A 26,825-nucleotide genomic window follows, 5' to 3' on the forward strand; every position below is an offset into this window, starting at 1 on the left:
ATAAAATGCAATTTTTTAAAAAATGCTCCAATATCTGTGTGAAGAGCAGCAATCATAGGATAACAAAATAAATGCTGTGCAACAGATAGCCCTTCTGCACCTCATCATCTGTCAAAGCTAGGGAAATACACTTCTTGTAGATATATGAAAGATATAGAGAGTAAGTTGTCTATCATCATTCCTTAGACCTTATTCAGTAGCTGATCAGTATATTACTGCGAAGCCTGCTTTCTAATAAACGTTTCTCAGTACTACCTACAGGCCATGTTCAAAACTAGTAACAGATCCTGTACATACAAAGCAGAGCTTGCATAAATTGCTTCGGATTATGTTTAGTGTCATAAGGAGTATCTATTTGTGTAAAATCAATTTGTCATGAATGCTGATCACAGCAGTGTAACAGAAAGCAACAGTGGTGATAAAAGTGTCCTAGATCCATCTATATAAGATTTAAGACCCAGAAAAGTTATCTTTCACTAGTCTGAATGTCCCTGAGCAACCTGATCTAGTCGGTGGCATCCCTGCCATAGGCAGGGGTTTGGAACTAGATGGTCCCTTCCAACCTGAGCCATTCTATGATTCTCTGATCTGTTTACAATGTGTTCCCATACTTCTTTCCCTACAGAGAGCTTTAACCAAAGAAATGAAAAACCAACTCCTCACTGTCCAGTGCAGATGAGCTGCACACACGTGCGCACACACAACCTAGCTCAGCACAGGCCAGCCTCAAAGTCTTGCAGCACAAACAAAAACAGCCAAGCTGTTTCCACAGGTAGCTCAAACTCCAGAGCAGCACAGTCACTTCTGCGTGCAGCCCAGATTAAGTCATCTTATTGGATCCAGGCTGGTTCTTCAATTTCCAAAGACAGCATGTGTCAAACAGAATTCATTACACTGGGCTCTGTATAAGCGCTGCAGGTAACTTAAGTGACTCCATAGGATACCCGCTGCTTCTACACGCTTGGATCCAAGTGTCTGGATCTATGAGGAGCAGAAAACACTGGCATATCCAAAGAGGCAATTCTAGAAGCAAGAAAACAGCAGAGCTAAAAGAATTAAAGCTGGATATGTTCTGGCATTCAGAAGGGACTGGCATGGAGATGAATCACTTTATAGACAGTCTCCTCTAATTTTCCACACAGACATTCCTAGCATAGAAAGCTTCAACAAAACCACAGTACGGCCGCTAAAGTAAATCTTCCTTCCTAATGGCAAGAAATCTATTTACACAGTCAGGCTTTAAATCTCTCAAACAGCTAAATCATTACACTTCCACTTTTAATACTCAAATAAGCAACCCGTAAATACTAGGTCCCTATTACATAAATAAAAGGTGTTCAAAGAAGATACGGAGCTAATACATAACAGCTTATAACACAACTTTTATTAGAAAAGTTATACATAACAGCATCAACTATTTTCAAGAATATTAACCTTGAAAAGCAACAAAAACAGACTAAAAATGTGTAACAAGAAACTAATGACCTTTTCTATAATTAAACATTCAAGTTATCTACAATGTCTCTTTTTACAAAGGGGAAAAATCATGGTTTTACAGGCACATCATGTTGAAAATAAAGCTGCAGTAACTTTATACAATTAACTTTGTCAAGGGTTATTAAAACATGGTCATCATGTCATCTCAGATTTTTTTTTTTTAAACATTCACATAATTTTACACTTGAGTATACACTGAAATTTCAGTCCCAAAATTATATCACAAAAGTGCCAACATTAAAACCAGAACCTTCAGTGTGAATAATTTTGCCCTAAAAAAAAGTTAAGACAGGTTTCCATAATCAACATATTCACATAATTTCTGGTACTATCTGGTCTAACAGTAAAGCTTCATTCTTGATAGTTAAAATCAAATGGGACTTGTTTTTGCAAAACTGATAAAATGTTTCGAACACAGGAGTGTGCATTATTGGAAAAATTTATACTAAAACCATAAATATATCCAAAGAGTCATTAATACGCTACACAATTAAATGGAACTGTGCCCGTTCATACTGTATATTCAAGTTTGTTGCCCTTTCAGTACAGGTGGTATCTGAATTTAGCATCTTTACAAAGGCAATCTGTTCAACTTCTTTATTCTTATCTTCATATGCCTGCTTAATAAAAATCAGATAATTTACAATCTAGAAGTCTGTTTTAAAAAGTCTGGAGTTTATATACAGATCTAACAAACCTAAAGCATTTTGATATCTTAAAAGGTTTAAATGAAATGAGTAGAGTTTTTATTCGATACTTATTAACAGTAATTAGCCATTATCAGTAGTGGACCGTAATGAGGTGATAAGTGAAAAGGAATGTTTCATCTAAAATGCTTAACACATGTTCTGTCCTTTCATGTATGTAATAGTATCACTCACAGGAAGTGCTTTCCACAGACACCCGTTTCCCCTTAGCATCAAGGGCTACAAAAATCTGACTGCAAAAATGCAGTGACAAAGCAAGCTGACATATCAGGCACTACCTTTCATATTGGCAGCTGTAAGAGACCCACGGTATGCACAAAGATCTAGGGAAGGGGAAAAAACACCACTATGAGAAGCAGACTGAACATTTTGGACGAGTTTGGCAAAGTTTTCAATCAGACAATAGGTTGGCCATTCAGGTTTACTTGTATAGGTTAAAAATATCACCACTGAATCAACTAGTCAAATTATAGTAAGACATTTTCATTGATACTCAACATTACATGCACCAATATTGCACACATCTGCTCTGCGCTGTTAGAACAATCTTCACCTGGGTCCTTGAGTTGTCTGGTTCCTGCAGCTGGAACTCAAGCCACCCACCCCAGCAGTTTCACTAAAATTTTAAGTGGTAGATTTAAAATACAAAAACCAAAGTAACCCAAAAAGAAAACCAAGGACTTTATACAGACAATAAAATCTAAGTTTTTCTGCAATGGTCTTGTGGGCCCTACAGATGGGGCAATACACGTACGCGCTAGTGAAACAAACACTAGGTCTGCTGTATCTAACCATTCAAATAATGTGAAATCTGGGACCAGGTGTCGCGATGATGTCACTGTAAGGCTCCTCCTGTGTCAGCTCTATAGCTTGCTGTTTTTTAAGTACCAGGAAACTGTAGAATTTTGCAGCTGCTTGTTTTCTATTCGTATTCCTGCACAGCTCAAGCAAACTGATAGATTCTGCTCCAGTCTTAGCAAGAGCTCTCTGAAAAACACAAACATCAATACCACAAGTTAAAAAGTTACATGCACACATGAACACCAACTGGCAAGTTTGTTTGTCACCCCCCAAGACACTGTGAAAGACTGGGAAGACTCAACACTGGATGGGGACATTATAACACGCCCATAAAAATTCTGCATGGGTCTTATCTAAATGGAACCAAGTAGGTTTCCCAGGAATGTATGAAAAAAATTGATCCTGAGGTTTGTCCAACTTAAGTTACATATTCCAGAAACTCCAAAAATAATCATTATTTATTTAAAAAATCAGGAGCTCAGGTTCTTTAACAAGGCATAATTTTCCCAAGGTGAAAGCCTGTTTATTTCTAAAAATCTTGTTTGTCTGAAACTAAGTACCCAAAAGTTGCTTATGTTTTTTCAGTCTTGGCCAGAATATTAAAAAAAAAAATCAGGAAAATACATCTGTTTGCTGGCTAGAGCAACTACTGACGTCTTCAATTTAAAACAGAACCGTCTGCTCTGGAATATCTACGAGATGAAAAGATATTAGGCTGGCCAAACCAAATTACTTTATATTAAACAGATCTTAACTTTGAATCTCATTACAGATTTAATGTTTCTGTTATCCAGTCTGATCCTTTTTGGGCACATGGAAGAAAGAATCAAAAAGCTAGACATGGCCCAAAGAGAATTCTGAAGCTCTTTTCAGAAAATCCATGATGAAACAGAAAAAGAACACATCAGGCAACATTACCAACTAAACATCTGTACAATTTAAAAATAATTTCTAAGTGACAGTCACACTGGTTTTAGCTGGGCAGAATTAGTTTTCTTCTTAGCAGCTCATCTGGTGTCATGTTTTGAATTTGTGATCCAAACCCTGTTGATAACACACCAATGTTTTAGCTGTTGCTGAGCAGTACTCGCACAGCACCAAGGCCATCTCTGTTTCTTGTGCTGTCGCACCAGTGAGTAGGCTGAGAAATGAACGAGAAGCTGGGAAGGGACCCAGACAAAACAGCTGACCCCACTTGATCCAAGGGATATTCCATACCATATGATGTTGTGCTCAGCAATAAAAGCTGGGGGATAATAGGAATGGGAGGGGGCATAGGACATGTCTTCAGAGTTAGTGTTACTTTCCTGGAAAACGGCTAAACATCTGCTTGCTGATGGGAAGTAGTGAATGAATTCCTTATTCTGCAGTGCCAGTGTGCACAGTTATGCTCCATTTATTACACTGTTTTTATATCAACCCACGAGTTTTCTCACTTTTAAGTTTTCAATATTGTCCCCCATCCTGCTGAGAGGAAGGAGGGAGTGACTGTGTGGTGCCTACTGGGGTTAACCCACATGAACACTTTAAAACAACCTTAAAACTGGCAGAACTCTTGAAGACATGCAAAAGAACGGACTGACTTCATTCACGTTAGCCTTCAATGTAACATATTCGTGTTCCACAATTTTAAAGCTTTTGCTTGATCTTAGAGAGATGGGATTGACCCTTCTCAAGATTTGCCAAAACAATTAAGGGGAAGAATGGGGTAGAAACCACAAACCAGACTGAAGAGACTATAGACTTCTATATGTAAGTAGAGGCAAGTTTGCACTTAAGTTTAAGGATATACTACAGGTTTTCAAATTTCTTATCAGAAAAAAGCCCTTTAGTTTCAGCAAGCAAGAATCCGTTCTACAGAAGATTATCTGTGGAGACTAACACTGGCAGTCTGAGGCCACATGCTGAAAAGTAATGCTGTACTTCAACCCAGGACATATTCCCACAGTTGTTGCAGATTCAGCTTATCATAGCACAGAGAAGTTTTCAAACCAGCCTATCCAGGAGAAAACATCCTGTGAAATAGTTTTATCCCCAGACCTCAGTGATGTTTGCCTAGTCTTACAGAATGCGAAGTCAGTGGTCCGAAGGTTTCATTACAAGAACACAACCAAACTCCATTATTTTAGAGTTTGCATTTCTGGGAATCTTACTTGCCCACAAAGTATGTCTGGAAAATACTTCTTGAGTGAAAAGTCTTGCTTCAAATATTCCTTGGAAAAGAGTGGCAATTATATTATGATTTATTCAATTAAACTATTTTTTCCTTCCCTAAGAAAACACTGTTATTTTAAGTCTAACATCTCCTGACAATAAAGCTCTTACTTAAACTTTTAACTCTGGTTGAAAGCATCAGTGGGCACACTCAAAAGCTACCTTAACAGAAAGTAAATTATGTGTACCTGAAGCCCATGAAGCATTTGTTGAGTCCTCTTATTCCATCTCCGTTCTTCTTGATCCTGATCACCCCCTGTGCCATCTTCTTCCTGCAAGCAGCCAAAACTCACACATTTACAAAAACACCAGAAGATCTCATCCACTGACTTACAAAAGAGGTATCTAGATATTTCTAAATATCGCTGCAGTTTTTTCGTCATGACACGCACGATTTAGCCAGGTTTAGACAACCTGATTCACAGGATACAGCTAGGAGAGGTAGGAAATGGGGTGCAGAGGAAGACACATGTAAGCTGATGTATCTTAATAAAGTTTGTATGCCACTATGGTTATACCTCAGAATGTTATGCTGTCAAGTAGTAAAACAAAGTTGTTCAGTCATGATGGCTGAAAATATCAGTCTACTCTAGGACTGTTAGTAATGAGCATAATAGTATCAATGCTTTTATTTTGTAAACAATAAACATGGCTCTCATTTCACTGTGTAAATCACTTCTTAAAAAGCTAATTTACTATTGTGCATTTTGGGTGTAAATAAAAACGTAAATAGTTTATTTTGATATCCACAAAATATTAAATATTGTGGCTAAGAAACAACTAGATATTGGAAAAAAATAATTTGTAAAGGTGGAATGAACTAGTTAAGTAAGATGAAAACACAGGAGTTCAAAACTTCTTGTGTAAGGCATCAAAACTATAAAGGGTGGTTTAATCAAACTATACCTGAGAAATGAAGCACCCTCTAGTCTTAAGGTGAATGCATACATAACTTGTGAAGTGGTCATGCAGCAACTTTAAAATCTCTATTTCCAAAGTTTATCACTTCCCAAGTAAGGAGTAAAGATTTGGTTCTTATGAATCTAGTAGATTCAAAGTCAAAACAGTGCCAGGGAACACACAAACCCTTTCTGTATAGCTTGCTTCTAAAGAGCTCAGATCTTACCTCCTCTTCTTCTTCTTCCTCCTTCTCCTTTTCTTTCTCCTTCTCTTTTTCTGGCAGAAGTTCCAGCTCTGGTATTAGCTGGCAGATATTTTGGGGCTCCTCTGGAGGCATTTCTACAGGTGGTATTTCCAACTGTTGTGATGGTGGATGCTTTAAGAGTACACAGTACAGGTAAGCACAGACCATCAGCTTATTGATGCTTTTACCATAGAATACTGATGCTACAGAACAGTTTCACAAAATCCAAGTCTCTAAATCTTAGCCGTTTATCTGAAGTTTTGAAAAAGTAGAAGCTTTTTTTGTTTTGCTCCCCATACCTGCAATTTTAATCCTCTAGGTTCTACTCAACCCAAAGTCATGGTATTACTACTTTACAAGGGAAAAGACTTTCCAGCAACACCTTTTAGTTAATCACCCAAGGTACCAATCGTATTTCCTGGATCAGCACGCGTAACTTTAAAACCCCACAGAACCAGATGCAGTGCTACATGAACACACTTACTGGAACATGACATATTCAGAGTGTCAAAATATCTTCCTTTGCAATATAAGCAGGAAGGATATATATAAGTAGGCACTTTGAGAAGGTTCTGAATATATTACGAGTGACTCTGATGCTAGATTATCATTCTTAAAAGATATTTTTATCAACAGGAAAACCCAGAAAAAGAGTTTTATGTAGTCCCTTCTAATGAAAAAGATACAGTATTCACACCCCCCCCCCCCCCCCCCAAACTATACACAGTTAAATGTTTGCCTGGAAAGTTATTTCTGCACCAGAAATGGGGTATATGCATACCCCAAATTAGGTCAAAATAACTTTAATTTGAGCATCATACTGCAGGTATTTTTACAGGCATGCTCCGTCTGGCTGACACAATCCAAGATTTCCCAACATGCATTGTTTACGTCAGCACAAAGTACAAGCAACTGATGCAAATTTAATCCAGCGTCTCTCCCTTTTTGTAAGGCAATTCAACATTTAGTAGTTTCATTCAACAGGAACCCATTACTCGTGAAACACCACATTGGATAAAAAATTGTACAAACATGAGAAAGACTGCACAATCCAGGACTATTCTTTCTCACCAGATTAGTATTCAGAAAGAATACACCTTCATTTTACCTTTTAACCTTCATTTACCATTATTCCTCTCCCCCTTGACAAATATGGTTTCATTTCACACTGTATCACAGCTTTTACAGAAGGCGAAAATATGAAATAGTTTCCATGTCCACCAATAGCCCAGCAAAAAAAGCCTTCCAGAGTTTTTGTTTGAACCCTTAAACCCTTTTTTTGAAAGGCAGTCGCAGTGGTCCACTTACACAGCTTGCACTATCCTTCCTGATAGTGAAAGCTGTTCGTATACACTTGCCACAACAAGAGATCTTTATATAATTTATTCCTTGACGACTTCTTTTGGATGAAACAATGACACATCCATATCCTACTTGACTTCAGGGAAACGCTTAATCATTTAAGAAAAACACCATACAGACTACCCACATAAAAAGATTCTGCTATTCCAGCTTATCTCAGCACGACAAAGACTACCTCAAATATACATCACTTCCTGCTCAAAGACACCTCCCACTTCTAGAGTATATAAGAAAAATCTTACTCACAGGTATCACTGGTTCTGGTTCCACTTGCTGCAGTTTGCGTTTAACACCAGTCTGAGGTGGTGGTGGCGGCATGACAGATTCATCTAGGTTGGTTCTGCTGCCTTCCATCATTGATTCTTGCAAACGACTTGGTTCTTCCAGAATAGGTTCATCTATATTCCATAATAAAACCAGTTCTAGATATGTCAGCAAAGTTTGAAATTACATTTCAAAGTCCAATCTGTTATTTAGAATGAAGCACTCTAACAGTTTGCATAGTTTCTGCAGTGACTTAAAGGGAATCAGTGCAGATGTGCATACAAACCAATACAATACCCATTTAATCCACTGGATCAAAATAAATTTCTGGTCTTCTGTTTCTAGACAAAAAGCTATTTTAAGTCAGGGACTGTATAGAAAGCTAAGCAAACAAAATCCTTTGCTTCATTATCTTTGGTGACTTAATATAAAGCACAGAGGAAAACAAAAGCTCTGAGGGAAAGCAGAGCATCCTGGACAAGAAACAAACCAATGACTTCTCGCTGCTGTTGTTGCTGCTGCTGTTGCTGCTCCTCTCTGGGAACCTCTGGGTTTTCAAAGTCTTTAAGGAACTCATCAAGGTTGTCAGCTTCGCCACCTTTCCTCCTCTTTCTTAAGTCTTCTGGTACCAGGGGTGTCAGACAGCGAGTAAAGAGCTATAGGGGAAAAGGTTATATTATTCACTATTGTAGCTCAGTGTCCTCGTAATACAGATCAAATAATCATAGGTCATCTTCCCTTCCCATTTTTAAGCTCCTCTCCAAGAGCAACATTAAAAAAAGATCAAATGTTCATTCATTTCCATAACTGATAAATATTTAATTAAAATAATTAAAACCAACACTAAACACCAGTACTTATGAATACTCCTATCACTATATTGCTATTCAAATAGTGATGTTTACTATCTGAGGCACAAATCTGAATGCAGTCCATTTAGAAATAAACCTGTACAAAAACATTACCTTCAGTAGCCTGTTATTCCACAAAGGCTGTGCAGGCAGAGAGAAAAGCTTTTCAACTCCCCCAGTTTCTTTCCACATCATCAGTTTCTTCGTAGGAGGTGCCAAGTCCAAAGTAGTAACAATATCAGAGTAGTCACTTAATTGAGCTCGAATGGTCTTGCTGTCCAGTTCTTTCACACTGTCCACAATCAGCTTTCTCTTCCTCTTTGCTTTGGTTTCCTTGACTGTTGAGATTTTTAGAAATTAATGAAGGTTAGCTCAATCAGATATCACGTTGTAGTAGGAATCTTATGGGGTCTCTATAGGTCTTCCTTGCCCATGCACGAATCAGCCTCCAGAATAAGGCTATGTTAACAATGGAAGGAATGAAAGCCTTCAAGCACTATCAAAGGCCAAACACTACGAATGCTGTCCCACAGCCTACAAATTCTTCTGTGTACACTCACAGTCCAACTGAATCTCTCTAAGCATCATCAATATCCTCAGCTGTGTATGCCTCCCTCCCTCATGGCTTGCTCGTTAGGCTGATGTTCTTCATGAGCAAACCTGAGATGTAAGGTCCCTCTGGCCAAAAAGCCAAACTACTACATCAATTTTTTTCCCTTAAGCCCTATCTTAACTTCAGTAATGTTAACATGGGTGGTTATCTTACCTGTGCCTCTCATTCTGCTCTAGAATGACTTTACTGTAAACTGTTTACAGCCTGGCCCTCTGCAGCAGACCCTGAAGCTCTGGCAAACGCTGTCTTTGCTGGTCCCACCTGATCAGCTAGGACCTCTGTTGCTAGCTTGCCACCAGAGGGCAGTGTTAGGGCTTTCTAACTGGCCAAGCAGTAAATCAGAGCCTGGAGTTGAGTCTGAAAATACAGGACAAACTACATTTTTTTCTAGATCTTTTTCTTTTTAAATAAAGCAGGGAACTGTTTCTATTGAGCCAAATACAGTACAAGTTAAAATACAGTGCCTTGCATTAGCGAAATTCCTCATCTTTATTTACAACTTCAATACAAAGACTTACCTGCTGGATTCAGCACTTCACGGAAGTCATGAATTACTAAAAAGTAACACTCATTCTATAGGCAACATTCAGTGTGAACAGGCACACTTGGCCACCAAAAATACCACACTGAGATCGCTGCTGCACTACAGGCACTGCATTAGAATTGAAGACATGAGGAGGTCTACTCCAATTCATTGTATTTTAACATACACATTGCTTAAAAGCTACAAAATCATGCTGCCATTCATTTTAGCTGCAAAAGCTACAAACCAGTACTGTCCAAGACTATAGAAGCTAGTTACCTTTTTGGAAAGCACTGGAAGGCCACATTAGAATAAAAGCAATTCAGCACCCAAGTCCTTGGTTTTTCTCTCAGCAGTCAGTAGAAGCACTAGACATTCATCTTCATCCACCAATCTAAGGTAGCCTCTTTTGACCCAAGTAAAATATTCCCAGTTTACTCACCAGTAATGTCAATAGGCTCCAGAGCAAAAGCTTCCTCTTCATTGGGAACGAGCGTTGTCTGATCAGTCATAGTTGGCAATGGCTCTACTGGGTCTACTGAATCTGGGCTATCTGGTCCACCCACTGCCAATAAGAACAAATATCACACGCTATAACATCAGAACAAAAACTCTGCTACCCTTCCATCCACCCCTCCTCCACACCTTAAAGTAGACTACCACATTTCACACTTTTCACTTCAACGTGCTCCAAAGTAATTAGATTCTTAATCAAATTAATTAAAAACAAGTAATTCTACATCTAGTCCTAGATAACACTCACTTGAGACGTTATCATCATCGTCCATATCATCATGGGGAGGTTGCTCTGGCATCATTACTCCACTTTCTGAGAGTGCAGGTGGGTCATCAAAAATGCCACCGTCATTATTACTGAGAAGTTTATCATCTGAAAAGATAATATGAAAACATTAATTTTGCATCTACAAATTCATGAAATCTGTACAAGCAAGTTCATGAAGTACAGAAATTTATGACAAGATGGATAAAGACAGTGCAAAAGTTAGTGAAGCCTATACTTTCAATGCTGATATCAAAGCCATTAGGCGTATTTTTCCAAGATGCATTTCATCTCAAGTTTTGAGCATACACATAACCTTTATTACAATAACATTTGCCACATGTTTGCATCTTGCTAGGTTTCTTAGTACTTCAAAAAGAAACATTCAATAAAAGTCGCAATGTATTAATGAAACCCCACGAGGGGTCAAACCAGCAGCAGAATTGCACATTGATTTTTCTCTAAAGAACGTTATGTACACAAAGGAAAAGCTCTGGATGATTTAGTTTTACTTCATTTAAAAATAAGCAGCACTTAATATGGTATACATCAATGCTGCTGTAGCACTCAAAAAAACAGAATTCCACTCCTGAATGCGCATCCTAGAGAGGTGCCTCAGCTACAAAAGAAACAGCCCCTTCCCATCTCCTCCCCAAGAACTAATTATTGAGGAATAACATAGGACAGGAAAAAAGTTAACTTCTCAAACATACCCAATATTCCACCATCATTTCCTTCTCCAAAATTATCATCTTTGTATTGGTCTTCATATTCCAGGTGATTAGCTTTCTCATTAAGGTGACTGGTGCTCTGTTCAGGTTCCAGCAGGAGATTGGAAGCACTGGTGCTCACTAGCATGTCGTCCTCAAATGCACTACCTTCTCTCATCATCTCACGATCATCCATCCCGAAGTCACCTGGAAGAATATGATTTCATCGGTATAAATGCCAACGAACCAGTATACGAGAGACCTAGCTCATCAATCGAGAAAGACCTGACTGCAAGACCAAACTTCTTCATTGCTTTAATCTTGCAATTTTTCATGAATTACAAATAACTCTATTGAAACAAATCTTTTTGTAGTTATTGATTGCAGAGTTAATGACAAAACAGAAGAAATAATGCCCAGCAATAGTACAGCAAATATACTGTCCAATTACAAAAAATAACCATCTCTGCTCCTTAAGTAATTTTTATTATAACCTATTTGAAACTGATTTTAGCAAGATCCTGTAACCACAGACTACTCTAAAAAAGTTACATCTTATGCCTCAAGGTTGGGCTGTATGTGCAGAGACTGGACCAGTAACAAATTAACAACCTAATCAATACCTAGATTAATTTAGAAATCTTACTGGAAATGTATAGATATCATACTTTGGAAATTGTTTATCTTTGGATCTTCAAACAACTGCTTTCAGGCTGTTATTCAGATCTTAGAACACTGTCCTTGAACAGATACTGGAAGCAGCAGTAAATTAATCATCACTAACTGCTCCAACTTTAGAAATCTCGTAACAGTACTGAAAATATACCTAAAACTAAAGTGGCAGCTGACTTGTTTATACCTTATTTTAAGAAGTAATATTGATACCGTATTTCACTAATTCACCTGACTGAACGTCCTTCGGCTTTATATGGGCAGCTAGAAGCTTGCTGAATATTAGAAGACAGACTTCCTGGAAAAACTCAACAATATAAGAATTAAATATATGGTAACACATCACATTTGACTGAATTTGTTTTTAGTACTTAATGATGGAAATTCCATTCCAGAAGCACAAGATTACAGCTTCACAGTTATCAAAATTAACTTAGTAACAACATAACACAAGATTTTACCGAAGTCATTATCCTGGAGGATACTGATGTTGCCTACTTCTTCTCTCATGGTAATTTCTTCCACTCTACTCTGGTTTAAACTGAACTGCTGGGCCACATCAATATCACTTAAACAAACAGAAGGCAATTATTAAAATCTCCAAAAGAAAAAGTAACAGATAAAGCCTTAGATAAATGCGACATTAATTCCTAAATAGTACACTATATATTTAAGTAAGTTAATGAAAAAGTTGACGGTGAACACTGAATAGTAAGCACTACTTGTAACACTAAGACTATTAAAGGTTAAAATCTAAAATTCAAATTGTGTTAGCTTCTGGAAAACATATCAATAACCTCTCTTACTCCTTGTTATGCTGGGTCACTAACTTAAAGGCCAATTTAGTAAGTAAGAACAGCCTCTCCCCTCTTTCAACTCCAAAAGCTATTAATACAATTTATCTAAAAGCATAACTAGTACCAAGTTAATTTCTTAGCAGTGTGTTAAAGTAGGTTTCTTAGAAAAGCATATTTTTTTTTCAGTTGAAAATTAGTACATAATACAAATCAAGTATAAACTAAACAGAGCACTGATTACAGCAAACTGGATCCCACAGATTTCCTTATAAATAATCCCCAAAATGGTAGCATCAACTTCTTACAAGTTAAGAACCATTAAAGCTGCGTATTGTCAGCATGTTTACAGGTAACTCAGTGTTGGGAAGTTAGAAGAAAATGCCACTACATGAGCTCGACTAGGACATTTCCGTAAGACTAATCTCATCTAATTTGAGGAAGTAAATGTAGCGTCAGGTACAGAAGAAAAACACAAAATAAAGAAACACGAGTTTTTCCAAAAGTTATTATCATAACAGTTTTAACTTTGGTTAACATCACAGGCTACTATGAACTTAAAATCCCTACAAAGATGACTGCATACTTGCTTGGTGTATTTAAAGCCTCAAAAGTTATCTGCTGCCCTTTTCTCTTTACGTAACTTCACAATGACACTGCTGTTTAAAAACAGATCTTTCTCACATAAAACCAAACAGCATTTGCATAAAAAAAGAGAAAAAAATCATCAGCTTACTCCAGGTCAGGAAGTGGTTGATCAAAATCATGAAATTCCTCAGGTAAGGTAATAGCATTGTAAGCAGCCTCTCTGTTTTCCTCAGGCAAATCGACAACCCCTGCAGAGAAGAACACTCAGACATGAGTTCCCATTCCTAAAGGATAGCATTTTTCCCTGTGCTTCCACTGAAGCTGTGCCTTCAGCATTACTCTATATCTGCATAAATTTGTCTTTATATTGTTGTGTTGACCTAATGCTAGATATCTATGAAGAAACCTTAGATAACATCAGTATCGGGAATTCAGCCTAAAATCAAAATACCTACCTCTTAAGCCACTGTACAGCATCATATAACCCTGCAAGAACCACAAGCCTTCACTCACTAAATAATGTTTGTGTGGCACAATGCTGAGCCATGTGGCTACTGCAAGCATTTTATGTCATCACATCACTGTACAGGCATCCAGCAGTGCAGGTACCTGCTAGGAAATAATTTTATCAAGATGCTCCAGATGAGCTAGTTAGTCCTATATTTTGGTTTGGGTAAAGCACCAGCAACACAGTCACTACACAGCTTCTGCTCATTTAGCCAGCTCAACCAACCCAAGTCCCAGCACAGTACTGACTGTACTTGGGCCACACATCCAAATCTTCCACTTCAGCATTTAAAATACCTCAATTATCTAAACCACATACATATACATATATATTTAAATCCTCCTGAAACACTTAATCTGTTATTCAATGGACATCCTCAGAGTATGACTATCAGATTAGCTATCACACAAAAACAGTGCCAGGTACCTGTTTTATTCAAAAGCTTAGAGGTCAGGACACTCGAAAGTACACGGGAAATGCAAGTTCAGTTCCTGCTGTAACTTGCAGGAGATCTGAGCTTTATGTTCTGCCTCCTGACCCACACAACACAGGCTGTTCTGAGGTACTGATACTTCAGAAGCACTGCCTGCTGCGCTTTCCTCTGCAATGGATAATCAAAGAACCACTGCCCAGAGAGACCAGGAACAAGCACAAGTCTGCATTTTACTCATGTTGGTCCTTGGCTAGGAATGAAGAAGCTTAGTCCTCCTTTCAAAGCTATCCAGTATTTTTACCTGCTAGCTGCTTAAAACAAAATATGTAAACAATCCTCAGAGCAGACATAAACAAGACAGTGCCCAAGCCACAAATGTAGCATCTGTTCTCAGTTTACAAGTGCCTCAACTTGCTTCAGGCCAGCATGCTGCTTTTTCTAAGTCTCATTTTAAGGTCCTTCACCTTCTGCAAGCACTCTGGTGGGAGCAGGAAAACTGGGAAAAAAATTACCTTGTGAAAGTATATGAATTTTTGACATCACCAAAAATTGTCAGCTTTCAGAAATCTACTGCTGAAAACTAAACAGTTTAAAAAACTGAAAACTAGGAAGTTTAAAACCTTGATCACAATGTGAAGATCAGGAAACAAAAATAAGAACATTATACCCAGATTAGGAAACGAAGATAAAAACATTATATGCATTAATTATTCTCAAATTTATTGGTGCATTTGCTTTAAAAAGCTGCCTTTTATAAGAGGCTTCCTGAAGTTCAGCTCTACAATCTATTACACTCACACAAAACTAAAGAGGTGATTAAGCAGCTGTGAGTATCCTGCAGTGTCAAAGTAACAGCTACGATCCATCTGCAGAAAATGTTTCCCAGGGTAAGGATGGAATTAAACAAAAACTATCAACTGTGTGTATAACCCAAGAAATTCCTTGTTGGACAGACTGTCATTTTCAGTATTAATACAGCTCCCCTCCATCTTTATTTTAAGAATTTAACAGAGTAAGCAACAATAGGGGGAAAAGCTATGTGTTGCACCTACAGAAGTGAGAATACCTTTGTTCCGCTGCAGTTCACACTTCTTCCAAAAACTAAAATGCTGAAGAGTCAGAAGAACATACAGCCTATTTCCATTTTCTTTTGTACCTCACAGCAAGACAACCTTTCTCCCCACGGAAAAAAAAAGCTCCCTTCTATTCAGTATGTACAAATACAACTGGCATTTTTCAGACTTGTGACAGAAGGTAAAAGCCATGCAGTATATTCCCATTTAGCACCATATACCGACAACAGACAAGGTCATATTTGAGATCATTTTACTGAATCAGCCCTAATGTGAAGAGCTTTGATTCAGAATTCAGTCAAGAGATTTTTCAGCACGCAACTCAGTCACATAGCCAGCCTGAAGTTCACACTAACGAAAATAGCTTCTACTGTAATTACCCTAAACAGAAGAACTACATAAATTTATAAAGACAAGACAGTAGAATTCTGTATCTGCTTAATACATGTTGTCATAGAACTTAAGACAGGTACCTGGACGAAAAGCCATCTTAATCTTAATGAAGGCCTCATTACAGTCTGCAAGAAGATATTTTGCTTTCCTGTGGTAGATCCTAACAACGCCTAGTAAGAGATGTCCTGAGGTTCGAAGTGCCATCTTCACCTAAAAGCACAGTTTACAACCAGTGAGTTAGATGTAGCCTTACTGTTTTCCTCCCATCAAGTTTCAGTCAGCTTCATATGAGTTTTGCAGTAACATCAAACATCCAAAACACGTATAAAAAACAGTAGAAAACTCTAAACAAAGAAAGAATGCAAACTCTGCAGTTTTAGATGATATTTTATGGATAACTTGTGGAGGAGATGGAAAAACATTAGTAAATTAATAGGAATTTCACTCAAGGAATTTTATAAACACAGCTATGTCTACTAGGAAAAAAAAAAAGATGACAAGACAAAATCCATTTTACCACATCCTTTCCTGACACCTTTGTTATTTTAATTGAATTTAAAAATAATAAAAAAGGACAGACAGAAAGTATGATTTGGTTAAGCAAAAAGTCTAGTTAAAACCAGTATCTTGCTACCTCTCCATCATCCATCCCTCCATTAAGGAAAGCATAAAAGAACAGCAGAAGATACAGGGTATTCATAAACAAGCTCTGTCACATTAAAATAAGCTTCAATTCCCCTCCTCTTTAACCTCACTGCTTTGCTATGTAATTGAGTACTTCACTAACTGTGGGAACAGAAAACCAATAAAAACAATTTCCAGGGAAGGACTCAAATATTTTATTCCAAAAGAGCACGAGACTCATGTTGAAGAATATATGGAATAATTAGCTCCTACAAAGATTAAACCATACAGGGTCTAACCTTAAGCTTTGAGAATTCAAAATGACACATGATGTGTCGTATTTCAGGTAACTGATGAACATCTTACAGAGAATTAAATACATGAAGGAGCGCCTAGCAGTTCCTCCTTTCTCTACAAGTACCCTGCAGCTCATTAGTGAGTCCATGAACATTATCTTCTCTCTAAATCCTTCCAGAGCTGACACTGAAGGAAATCACCTTGTTCTGGAACAGTAAGCATATCTGTGATTGTATTATACATACTTTGCTTACAAACAGCAGTTCTTCCAAAATCCATAGCAACACTATTGAAACGCTGTATTGGTTTCAACCAAATGAAAGATAAAAATAAGTCATTTCTTTTTAACATAGTGGCTTTTCTTATACGATATTCAAACATCTGCTAAATGACAAAGTTTACAATGAAATCAGTCCACTAGCTCTTGAATAAGAAACTTCAGTTTTGTAAGTGGTGGTCTTTATGTGTGTTTTTTTTCCTCCACTAAGTTCCTCAAATTTTCCCTTTGTTTCACAATAACCATATAGAAGTTTTATATTCTTTCAGTTTTGTCCCTGTTTGCTTTCTATAAAACCAAGCAAGAAACGAAAAGCTTCAAAAGCAAGGCTTTTACACTACAACATGGTATTTCTATTGCATGGAAAACTATCTTCACACCATCAGTAACATTACTAGCTTCTATGATTCTTCAGTTCTTTTTGCTGTGGCTAAGAAGAAACCCGCATTTACCTAAGTCACAAACATAAACAATTTTAAGTATTATTTCTACAGCTTCCAGTAACACCACCACCTCTGAAAGCCCATTATTGTAATGCCTTTAGAAGTTACTTCGTAGGAAAGCCCAGGCTTTTTCTCTTCCAAACATTTGCTTCTAAATGATGTGTGATACATCAAGATACAAGTCCTCTATTTAAACAAAGCAAAACATTTCTTATAATAAATTGTGTGATACTCTGTTATTAGAAAATTGACAGCAAAATACTTTCTTGAATCAAACAGCCTGAACAGATCTTTTCACCCTTTAAAACATCAGCACCAAGCGACCCATATAGTAACTACTGAGGCATACACAATTTCTTTTCAGTACAAGATAACATTACATCAGTGTAAAACAGATACCTTTGGTGAAATGATACTCTCCACGCTGCTCTCCAGGTTACATTCAAAAACGTGGGCTTTGGTTAGCTTTTTATCCCAGTGGGCGGCCAGCCATATTTTGGCCAGTGGCCCACGCTTGCTGAGGACGAAGTGGGCATAGAACATGGTCCCAGATGTCTATAACAAAGTGCAAACCTGTAAACAGAAAGGCAAACATATACATATATATTTAGAGAATTCTTGACGGGTAACATCCTTGTAAACACACTCCTTATCTGCTTCTCAATCGTTTAGATCAAACTATTGGTATAAGATATTTAAAGAAGCCAACACTTAGAGGTGGTGGGCACGTTATATATACATTTATTACGAAATATGAAGCAGGAAGATCAGTGACCAACCAATGCTCCTTTTACAGATTAAAACTATTTACATAACTTTAAATTGTTTACCATCCCACAAGGCAAAAACCCTTTAAGTATATTAAGCAAAGTTGATGATACCAAGCTGTCATAATGTAAACATACACATCTCTCTTTTCCCTCCCACAGCGGTCTTCTACCACTTCCATTTCTTTCTGCTCTAGCTTTTCCAGTAGCTACTACTATACTATACCATTAAATATTCAGCACGGTTTCAGTAAATCATTAAGCATTTTAATACATAGCTGTAAACTTTTTGGACTGCTCCATGTTTTATTAAAGAGAAAGTACAACTCTCCTCACTTCCAAGCAGACTGCTCTCTGTTTCAGAATCCTCTTAGTAACACTTCATATATTTTATTCAAGCGTTGATTAAACTTACGAGAAAACTGACTGCATTATCCCAAACTTCCTGAAGATTTCACTTCCTTCTTCCTCCTCCACTACCAAGCCAGACTTCCTTTGGCTAGTAGCTACCTGACTACCCTCTTACTGCTGGTAATGATGCCAACACAGAAAGCCGCAGGGAAGCAGGACACCACACTGTCTTACAATCTAAAAAAGCCAATGCCATGCACGAGGTAAGCACACGATTCAGTTCAACTACAAGCTGGAGACGTGTGCTTTAAAGAGGTAGAAGATTGCCCACGTGCAGCTTTTTCTCCAGTAACATCCATAACCAGGGAAAAAGAAATGAGACAGAACAGGAGAGATGCAACAAGTGCATTGCAGTTTTTGCCTCCTCTGTGCCCACAGAAACACTGCCAGAAGCACACCGCTGCAATGAGCAGGGCAATTTAATCCAGGCAGAACCAAGGCGAGGAGCATTAATTCCTAACCATAAAAAACATGTTTCCCAAGTGCATGCCAACACAATTTGCAAGCAAATAGGGATCACAGGGAAACACAAAGCCTTGGTAAACATGATAGCCAGAGAAAGATTCTCAGGAAGCCAGTTTCTAAACCATTACAATTAACTTGCAATGGTAAATAGGTTTCAAGGCCACGAGTGGCAGATATTTATAGGGTAAGCTTCACAAAAAGCTTACACATCGTTGGCTCAGTGGAAGTGAAGCCAACATCTACATACATGGATAACAAATGAAAAATCCCTGGAAGTAAATGCCAACAATTTGTTGTTGTTAAGTAATAAATGGATATTGATGGATGACAAAGCATAGGGAAAAACAATCTTTGTAGTGTTATCATGCTCCGTACTTGCACTCACTCACAGGTACTGTTCAACACACAAGATCAAAGCTTTGAAATTTCTGCTGCATTAAATACAGAATCTGTTCTGTTGTCCAAACAGTTCTTAAACCCACTGGTCTAAACAACAGGCTGGCCACTGATTCTGGCCATAACCCAGAATGGACACACTACACAAGATTTAAAGAAAACAAAGGCCATGTTCAGTTTGAATTAATACAGAAGATATCAAGCATTAACACTACTGTTAGGACTTCAGTAGACAGGTGTAAGTCATAACAGAACTACAAATTAAAAATTAAAATAACATTTTTATGGTGCTGAAAACGTGTAGAGCTAAGAGCACAATGCTGGAAATGAGCAAGCTTCACTAGGAAGCAAAAGAAAAAAAAAATGTGAAAATCTCCTCGATGAATAAAAGTATTTTTCCCCAGAGGTTTTTAAAAAGCTTCACGCTGTCCCAAAGGCTACCAGACAATTCAGTCCCTCCCACATTTTCAAAGGCCTCACAGTATTTGTGTATACATAGACACCTAACTTTGCAGTACAGCATTTTGGTATGCAGAGTTGCTACCACAACCTTCCACTGCTCTGGTGGCAGCAGGCCTGTAAGTGACCCAGAAACATGAAGAGTATGAGCAAGAGAAGACAAACACATGGTGAACAAAACCACTTGCATTACTTTGTTAAAACTTTCCAAGAGTTTCAAAAGAATGCGCTTTGATTCGTGGAGTTTGGCACAATCATTCACTAATGTTTACAATCATTAAAATACATAGCATGGGCTTCACACGATTTCAAACATATTGTTAACTGTAAGCCTGAAAATATAGTGAAGATTTCCTGTTAAATGTGGAACATACAATCCAGGCAACTCAGAAGGAATAACTTACCACTGCTTCCCAGGATTTAAAGGGATAAGGTGAACATAAAACAAATGGCTGAGATATCTAAGAGGAAGCAAGTTTCCTCCCAAAATTGAGATGTCAGGATCACAAGGCTGATTATATCACAGTTAAGGGTTTTTTTGTTTGTTTTGACTTAAAAAAAAAAAAAAAAAAAAAGCAGCAGACCACTAATAACTTGTCTTTCAAAGAAGTGCCAATCCAAGCCAAAATATTCCCTGTAAAGGGAGCTCACGCATGGAAATGGGTTTCAAAACATCTGTTCCATTAGCAATTAAATCAAAGAATAGAGGTTGAAAACTGTTACACCACAAACTGTGAATCTGCAAGCCTAGTGAGAAGAGCACACTGCATGTGGATGGTACTTCGAAACTTTTGTAGCAAAGGAGAACCAAACATAACTGACTTCTGACAGAGGTTGTCTGTTTCTCTTCAGCAATTAATGAAATCTAGTCTGATAGTCGACACTGTGGCAAGAGATCATTTAAAGCGTTTTAATCTGAACTATCGTTAGCAGGTAATGCTTCTGTTCATCCAAGCACCAGCTTCCTATGTCACAACAGGAGTCTCTGCCACTTCCAAATTCCATCAAGCGATATGCTGTACAGTAATACCTGGGCTTTACTTGGGCCAGTGCACAAAACATGCCTTTACGTTCTTAGCTACATCAAGCAGTTCTGCTGCTGTTGTTTAGAGCATCAGCACAACTGCCTAAAGCAGACCCCGATGGTTGCTCTCATTTTCTTGACATTTTCCTTCTTTCTTTTCAGATAATCCCTTTCCTTCTTCCAGGGTTTTTGCCTGATCATTTATTCATAGGGAGTACGCTGTTGCAGTGGCATAAAAGGAGAAATACATTTTCTGGCATAATTCAAGACTGGGATGAATGTTAAAGGAACTAAAGAGTGTTTTGGAGTGGCAGAGTGCTCATGCAGGCACAAGGAACATATGTCCTTGGCTGCAAAAGCAACTCCATAAGAACCCTCAAAAGCAAATGGGTAGCTGATGGTTCTTAACAGGCTTATACAGCAAAATCGAATTGCTAATTTTTGAGATTGACTGGTTATGAACCAGGCCCTTCAAACCTGTTCTAAGAGCTTCAAAAATGACAGAAAAACACGTGAGGCAAAAAACTGTATGTGCTTGCACAAGACCAACTGATACCAAATCCTGACCCTGCCCAATTGTGCTTTTAAGAGCTTGATTTTAATTAACTTTGAATTTGCTTCAATGTGCTGTTACTGTCCTTGTGTTCCTCTGCCTAAATATGTGCCCAGGAATGGCATGGTTTTATTTTTTTTATAATTTTTCTTTTTGCAGAAGTATTAAAAATTACTGATTTTATAACACAAACTAACCAAACATGTAGAGTGACACTAATACAATACTGATAGTATTTCATTTTCCTTCCTGAGGATCTGGTTACTAAGCCTCCCAAAGAAGCAACAAGAAAACTGGGCAGATGCTACCCATGAAACTTCCTCTTAACCATCAATTCAAAAATATGAAGTTTTAAAATCCTTCTGCATGTTAGAAGGACAAGTGTATACACTCTGAAAAGCAACCTCTCATGGCCTGAGTACTGTCTGTCAACACATTCAGAAAGCTTTATGAAACAACAGTTGACAACAACACTGCAGACAACAGATGCAATATTCAGCTGTGGCAAGTTTTAATCTGACCACGGTTCATTTAAAGCAACCACCTTTAAAAGAAATTTCAGGAGATGAGAATTCCTCCACTCTAGCCCATGAAATCCACATCTGCTACCCTACTAGGCCATGTTATTGTTATATATGGAGTGGTAATTCGTGTCAAGAAGATGGCTGATATTAATAAAGAAGGGGGAGACGTGGCAGTGTGGCCATGGAGGTCGGCAAGCCCCATGGTTGATGATAACATCAGACTCTTAACGATGAGGCCATCAGGAATGTAAAAGAGTTTAGAGGGAACAAAGAAGGGTGATTCAGGAGACTCCATGTGCAACTGCTTACCAGCGAGGGGCAGTTGTGTGCACGGGTCAGCTTCTCTCAGCTTGAGCTTCTTCCCAGCTCTGGTGCGCCCATTTCCAGTGACTTTCAGTACGAGCTTCTCCGAGCAGTTCGCCGAGTTTGGCCGAACCCATCTTCATGAGGCAATCAATATGCCTGTTCCCATCCTGATCTCCGTTCTGCTAGCCTGCTCCTTTTCATTCCTTCTTTCTACTTCTTTATTGATGACATAAATTCATCGTGTTGCCTTTTTTTTTTTTTTTTTAATCTTGAGGGCAGGCTCCCCCTCTTATACCCTTCACCCCACAGCAATTCTTTTCAAAACAACTTTTCATTGGTCAAACAACTTTGCAAATAACAGCAATGGCAAACACCCAGAAACTTCCGTGCCTTAATGGCTGGAGAGCAAGCAACCCGAGACTGCATGGAGTCTCCTGAATCACCCTTCTTTGTTCCCTCTAAACTCTTTTACATTCCTGATGGCCTCATCGTTAAGAGTCTGATGTTATCATCAACCACGGGGCTTGCCGACCCCCATGGCCACACTGCCACATCTCCCCCTTCTTTATTAATATCAACCATCTTCTTGACACGAATTACCACTCCATATATAACACTTAGAAACAAAGACTGTCCTGGTAACCTTACAGCTTATTCTCCTTATTAACAGTCAGTTAGTTTATGATCCTGAAATATGGGACCAAATTGAGGTCAAGGTGTGGGACTCTGCAACTAAAAACGACAAGGTTGCAGTGGGATTGCTTGGCACCTGGCGAGCAATCTCTGAGGCCTTAAAGAACCATGTGGGACCACAGTCAGAAACATTTGGTTTGCCACAGTGAGGGAGCTGCAGGCTCCTTTACTGATCCGACTGCTATGCCATCGGCCCCTCTGCTGCTACAGCCATCGAAGGCTTTTGCTATTACGCCCCCTGGTGACCTGGACGTGCCTTTTGACCTAGGCCTCATTGGCCTTGAAAACGAGACGGATATGCTTTTCTTCGATCCGGGAAGAACGGGATACGTAAGGCCTGAAGACCGAGTTGCTTGACAACTTAAAGCAAGACATATTGTTCAAAAGGAATGGAAAATGGAGACTGTTAAGTCATGGAACTTAAAGGATTGTTTGATACTATTTCTGATTGTACATATGTATAGGCGTACTCGGGTTTAATATGTAAAAGCAATGTTCTGTATATTTAGAAACTTGATGTTCATGTGCGTGTTGGTAGAGCATAGACCCCGCACACTCAGTGCTGTTTACTTGCAATATTAGGTAATATTACTAAATTCAGATTGAGTTGAGACTTCATTTATAACATTATGCATACACACACCAGTTCACAGGTCAAGTCTTAATCTGCTGTCACCTATTCCTGTTATAAAGATATTCCAGAACCACGCTCATCCCCTGATAAGCAGATACTTCCCATATTAAAGTTTAAAATCAGCCAGTCATTTTAATTCTTTTGTCCTTATGCTATCCCTCCACTTCAGTTTCTCCTTTTCTCTGTTGTTCCCACACACAGTTCCGGTTTTGATAAGCTAAACAAGTCTTTGAGAAGAGTAAGCTGACCTTGTGCACCTGCAGCAGTCAGAGCTGGACCTTGGAAGTCCCGCAGGACAGCACACTCCCCATGAAGCCTCACAACACTGTGACATCCATTCCTCCTCACCTTCACTAGCAAGATGCTACTTGACTCACCCCGTGACACTTGTGTCTCCCTCACACATCACACCAGTGACCCAAAGCCTTCCAGATGCCAAGTTATTCACCTGTTTTTATCTACCTGTTCCCAAATCAATAAAAATGTCATGAACTGTAGCACTCACTAATTCCCAGGTCCCTGACCCTGCACATGGGGTTCTTTGTTTTCACCTCATAGCCTGTCACCATACAATCCTGTCTAAAACTTCCCCTCGTGCAGGAACGCCTACCAGCGCTGTCTCACTATACAAGCAACTTTCATTAGCACACTTAACACCTGATGCAACTGAAAAAAAAAAATCGATCACGGAATCAGCCTTTACAAACTCCACTAGCAACTCCTTACAGCTCCATGCGCCTGTTTTCAGCATCACATTATTTCCTCTCCTTTCTTCAACTGCCTTTATAGTATCCTTCTTAAGCTGCATTTTTCTATAATTTTTAATAGATTTCTTTGTGTCACCTTCAGCTTTAATGAACTTCAGTGACAAGTCACCTCAATTTCTTATGTCTACAAAATCAGTTATTGAAAAGATGAAATTGAACTAGTCCAACTTGACTGATAAATGCATACACAGCGCTTTTTATTTGCCTGCATATCTTTATTTCTCCCATTACCTCTTATTCTAACATCCTATGGCCGAGGTTGCACTGCCAGGTCTGTACCTGCTCAAAACACACCTCTCATTTACAGGAACTGCATTCCCTGTTTTCCAGTTACAACACACCACACTTCCACATCATCACACTGCTGGAACCAGCATCCCACTAATTCAAAGGGCAGATCTTTCAGAATACCCCTATAGTTTGAGATTATTAAACCTCATGAAAAAGGCTTCTCTCACCCTGCCACCCTCGCCCCCCAACTCTACTTCAAAACTTAAACCTCAGCAAATATCCTACCCTCGCAGCCAGATTCAGCACATCCATTCATCCAGCAGAAAAAATAATCTCACTGTTCTTAGGTCTTATCTCAGCCATCCCAAACTGTTCTGTGAAATTGCAGTTCCAAGTCAAAACAGAGATGCATTTGCCACAAACCATGTACTAACACACTCCTTAAGGGTACAAAAGTGAAGAGGCTAGAAATACATCTATCAGACTTCTTTTTTTCCCCACAGCAGTTACTCCTCTGTGCTGTTCACCCAAAAAGCTGAATGTGAAAATACTCTGCAACATTTTGCCTCAAAGTGGAACACAGTTAACTGAACAACTATTCTCGTTTCTGTGGGAAACCCCAAGAAGTACACTATCAGCAGCCCCGATAGTAAGAAAACAATAGTTTGGGTAGTGATTTAAATTTACCGTAGGTCTCACTAACTTTCTGCTCCTCCCTTTTATTCCCCCCCCCCCAACGCCTTCTCTGCAGTTTTTTATATTTTAGATCGCTGCGGCCACTGTTGCCAAGTTTCACAGAACGTCAAATATTTACAAATGAACCTCTTAAAAGTAAGACTAAAGCCCAACACTACGAGACCTTTGATGCTTCCACACTTTTGACATAACTCGTTTTACGGAGGAATAGGTCAATGAAACGGTATGCTTAATGCAAACATTCACACAATGGGGGCCTAAATGATAACTTGTATAAATTTACAGATTTTTTTTTTTTTCCGCGGATCTAAACTTAAGTGAAAGCCATTTTCACTTCAGCAGTGCCGTGCCAACGAACCACAGTGACCCCAACCTCCTTTGTTACCGATACAAACACAACACCTTGCTGTACACTTCGCAGAAGCCTTTCATTCAGAATCAGGCAGAAACCATTGGAAGAATAGGAAGGTTTACGCAAGATCGGCCAGCGATACCGAAGAAAGACCTGCGTTTTCCCGAAAAGTAAACATTTTTTAAAGGGGCCTTTTGCCGGCCAACACCCCCAGCTGCCAGCTCACACGCTATTAGGCAGAACCACGAGCACACTCCACGCTCTGCTATTACCCAACCGAAAGCTTACGTTACACCCTCAAATAAAGGGCCGGGAGACAAAACTCTGCTCCTCCCCACGTCCCCCTGCGCACGAAACAACCCCGCGGACGCCCCCTTTACAGCCCGGGGCCGCTCCGTTACCGGGAGCGAACCACGGCTTCTCTCGCTGTGCCCCGGCCTGGCAGCGGGCAGCCCCCCGGTGCTGGGCGCCGGGCAGGCCGCAGAGGCGGAGCTGAAGGGCCCGACCCTTTCAGCGAAGCTGCCCAACGGCCGAGCAGCCGCCGCGGCTCCCTCAGCGGCTGCTCCTTACCCGGGTCGGGGGCAGGCTGGCGAGGGCCGGGCTGCGAACCCGCTCCACTCCCTCCTCCTCCTCCTCTTCCTCTCGTCCCGTCCCCCGCGAGGCGCTCCCTCAGCCGACCAAGATGGCGGCCGCGGCCCTTCCTGCCGCCCAAAGCGCCCGTTCAAATCGGCAGGATGTTTACGGTTAAACTGCCCCCCGCCGCCGCCCGCCTGCCGCGCATGCGCAGCGCGCCCGCCGCCTCCCTCCGGGGAAAGGGGCGAAGTGAGGAGAGGGGCGGCGCATGCGCGGTTCGCAGGGATCCGCCTCCAGGGAGGGGCGGGAGGCGGAAGTGTGTGTGTGGGGGGGGGGGGGTGGTTGCCATGGCAACGGTTCGGCTGCAGGGCCTGGTGTGGAGGGCCCGGCCCTGCGCTGCTGGGG

The 26,825-nt window shown here is 39.5% G+C and overlaps 1 protein-coding gene across 1 annotated transcript; it reads right to left on the bottom strand.

Annotated features, from left to right (window-relative positions):
• Window positions 1-1,362: 1,362 nt before the first annotated feature.
• Window positions 1,363-26,614, bottom strand: RAD21 (RAD21 cohesin complex component). Its single transcript, XM_068672539.1, has 14 exons — window positions 26,418-26,614; window positions 17,969-18,142; window positions 16,009-16,138; window positions 13,670-13,769; window positions 12,601-12,707; window positions 11,471-11,674; window positions 10,740-10,865; window positions 10,419-10,541; window positions 8,955-9,178; window positions 8,480-8,645; window positions 7,972-8,123; window positions 6,346-6,495; window positions 5,408-5,491; window positions 1,363-3,191 (listed from the first exon to the last, which is right to left on the bottom strand). Exons 2-14 carry the CDS (start codon window positions 18,110-18,112, stop codon window positions 3,000-3,002), a joined length of 1,902 nt encoding a protein of 633 aa, XP_068528640.1. The 5' UTR covers window positions 18,113-18,142; window positions 26,418-26,614; the 3' UTR covers window positions 1,363-2,999.
• Window positions 26,615-26,825: the final 211 nt, after the last annotated feature.

The sequence above is a fragment of the Anas acuta genome, chromosome 2 (assembly GCF_963932015.1).
Source record: "Anas acuta chromosome 2, bAnaAcu1.1, whole genome shotgun sequence".
NCBI lineage: Eukaryota > Metazoa > Chordata > Aves > Anseriformes > Anatidae > Anas > Anas acuta.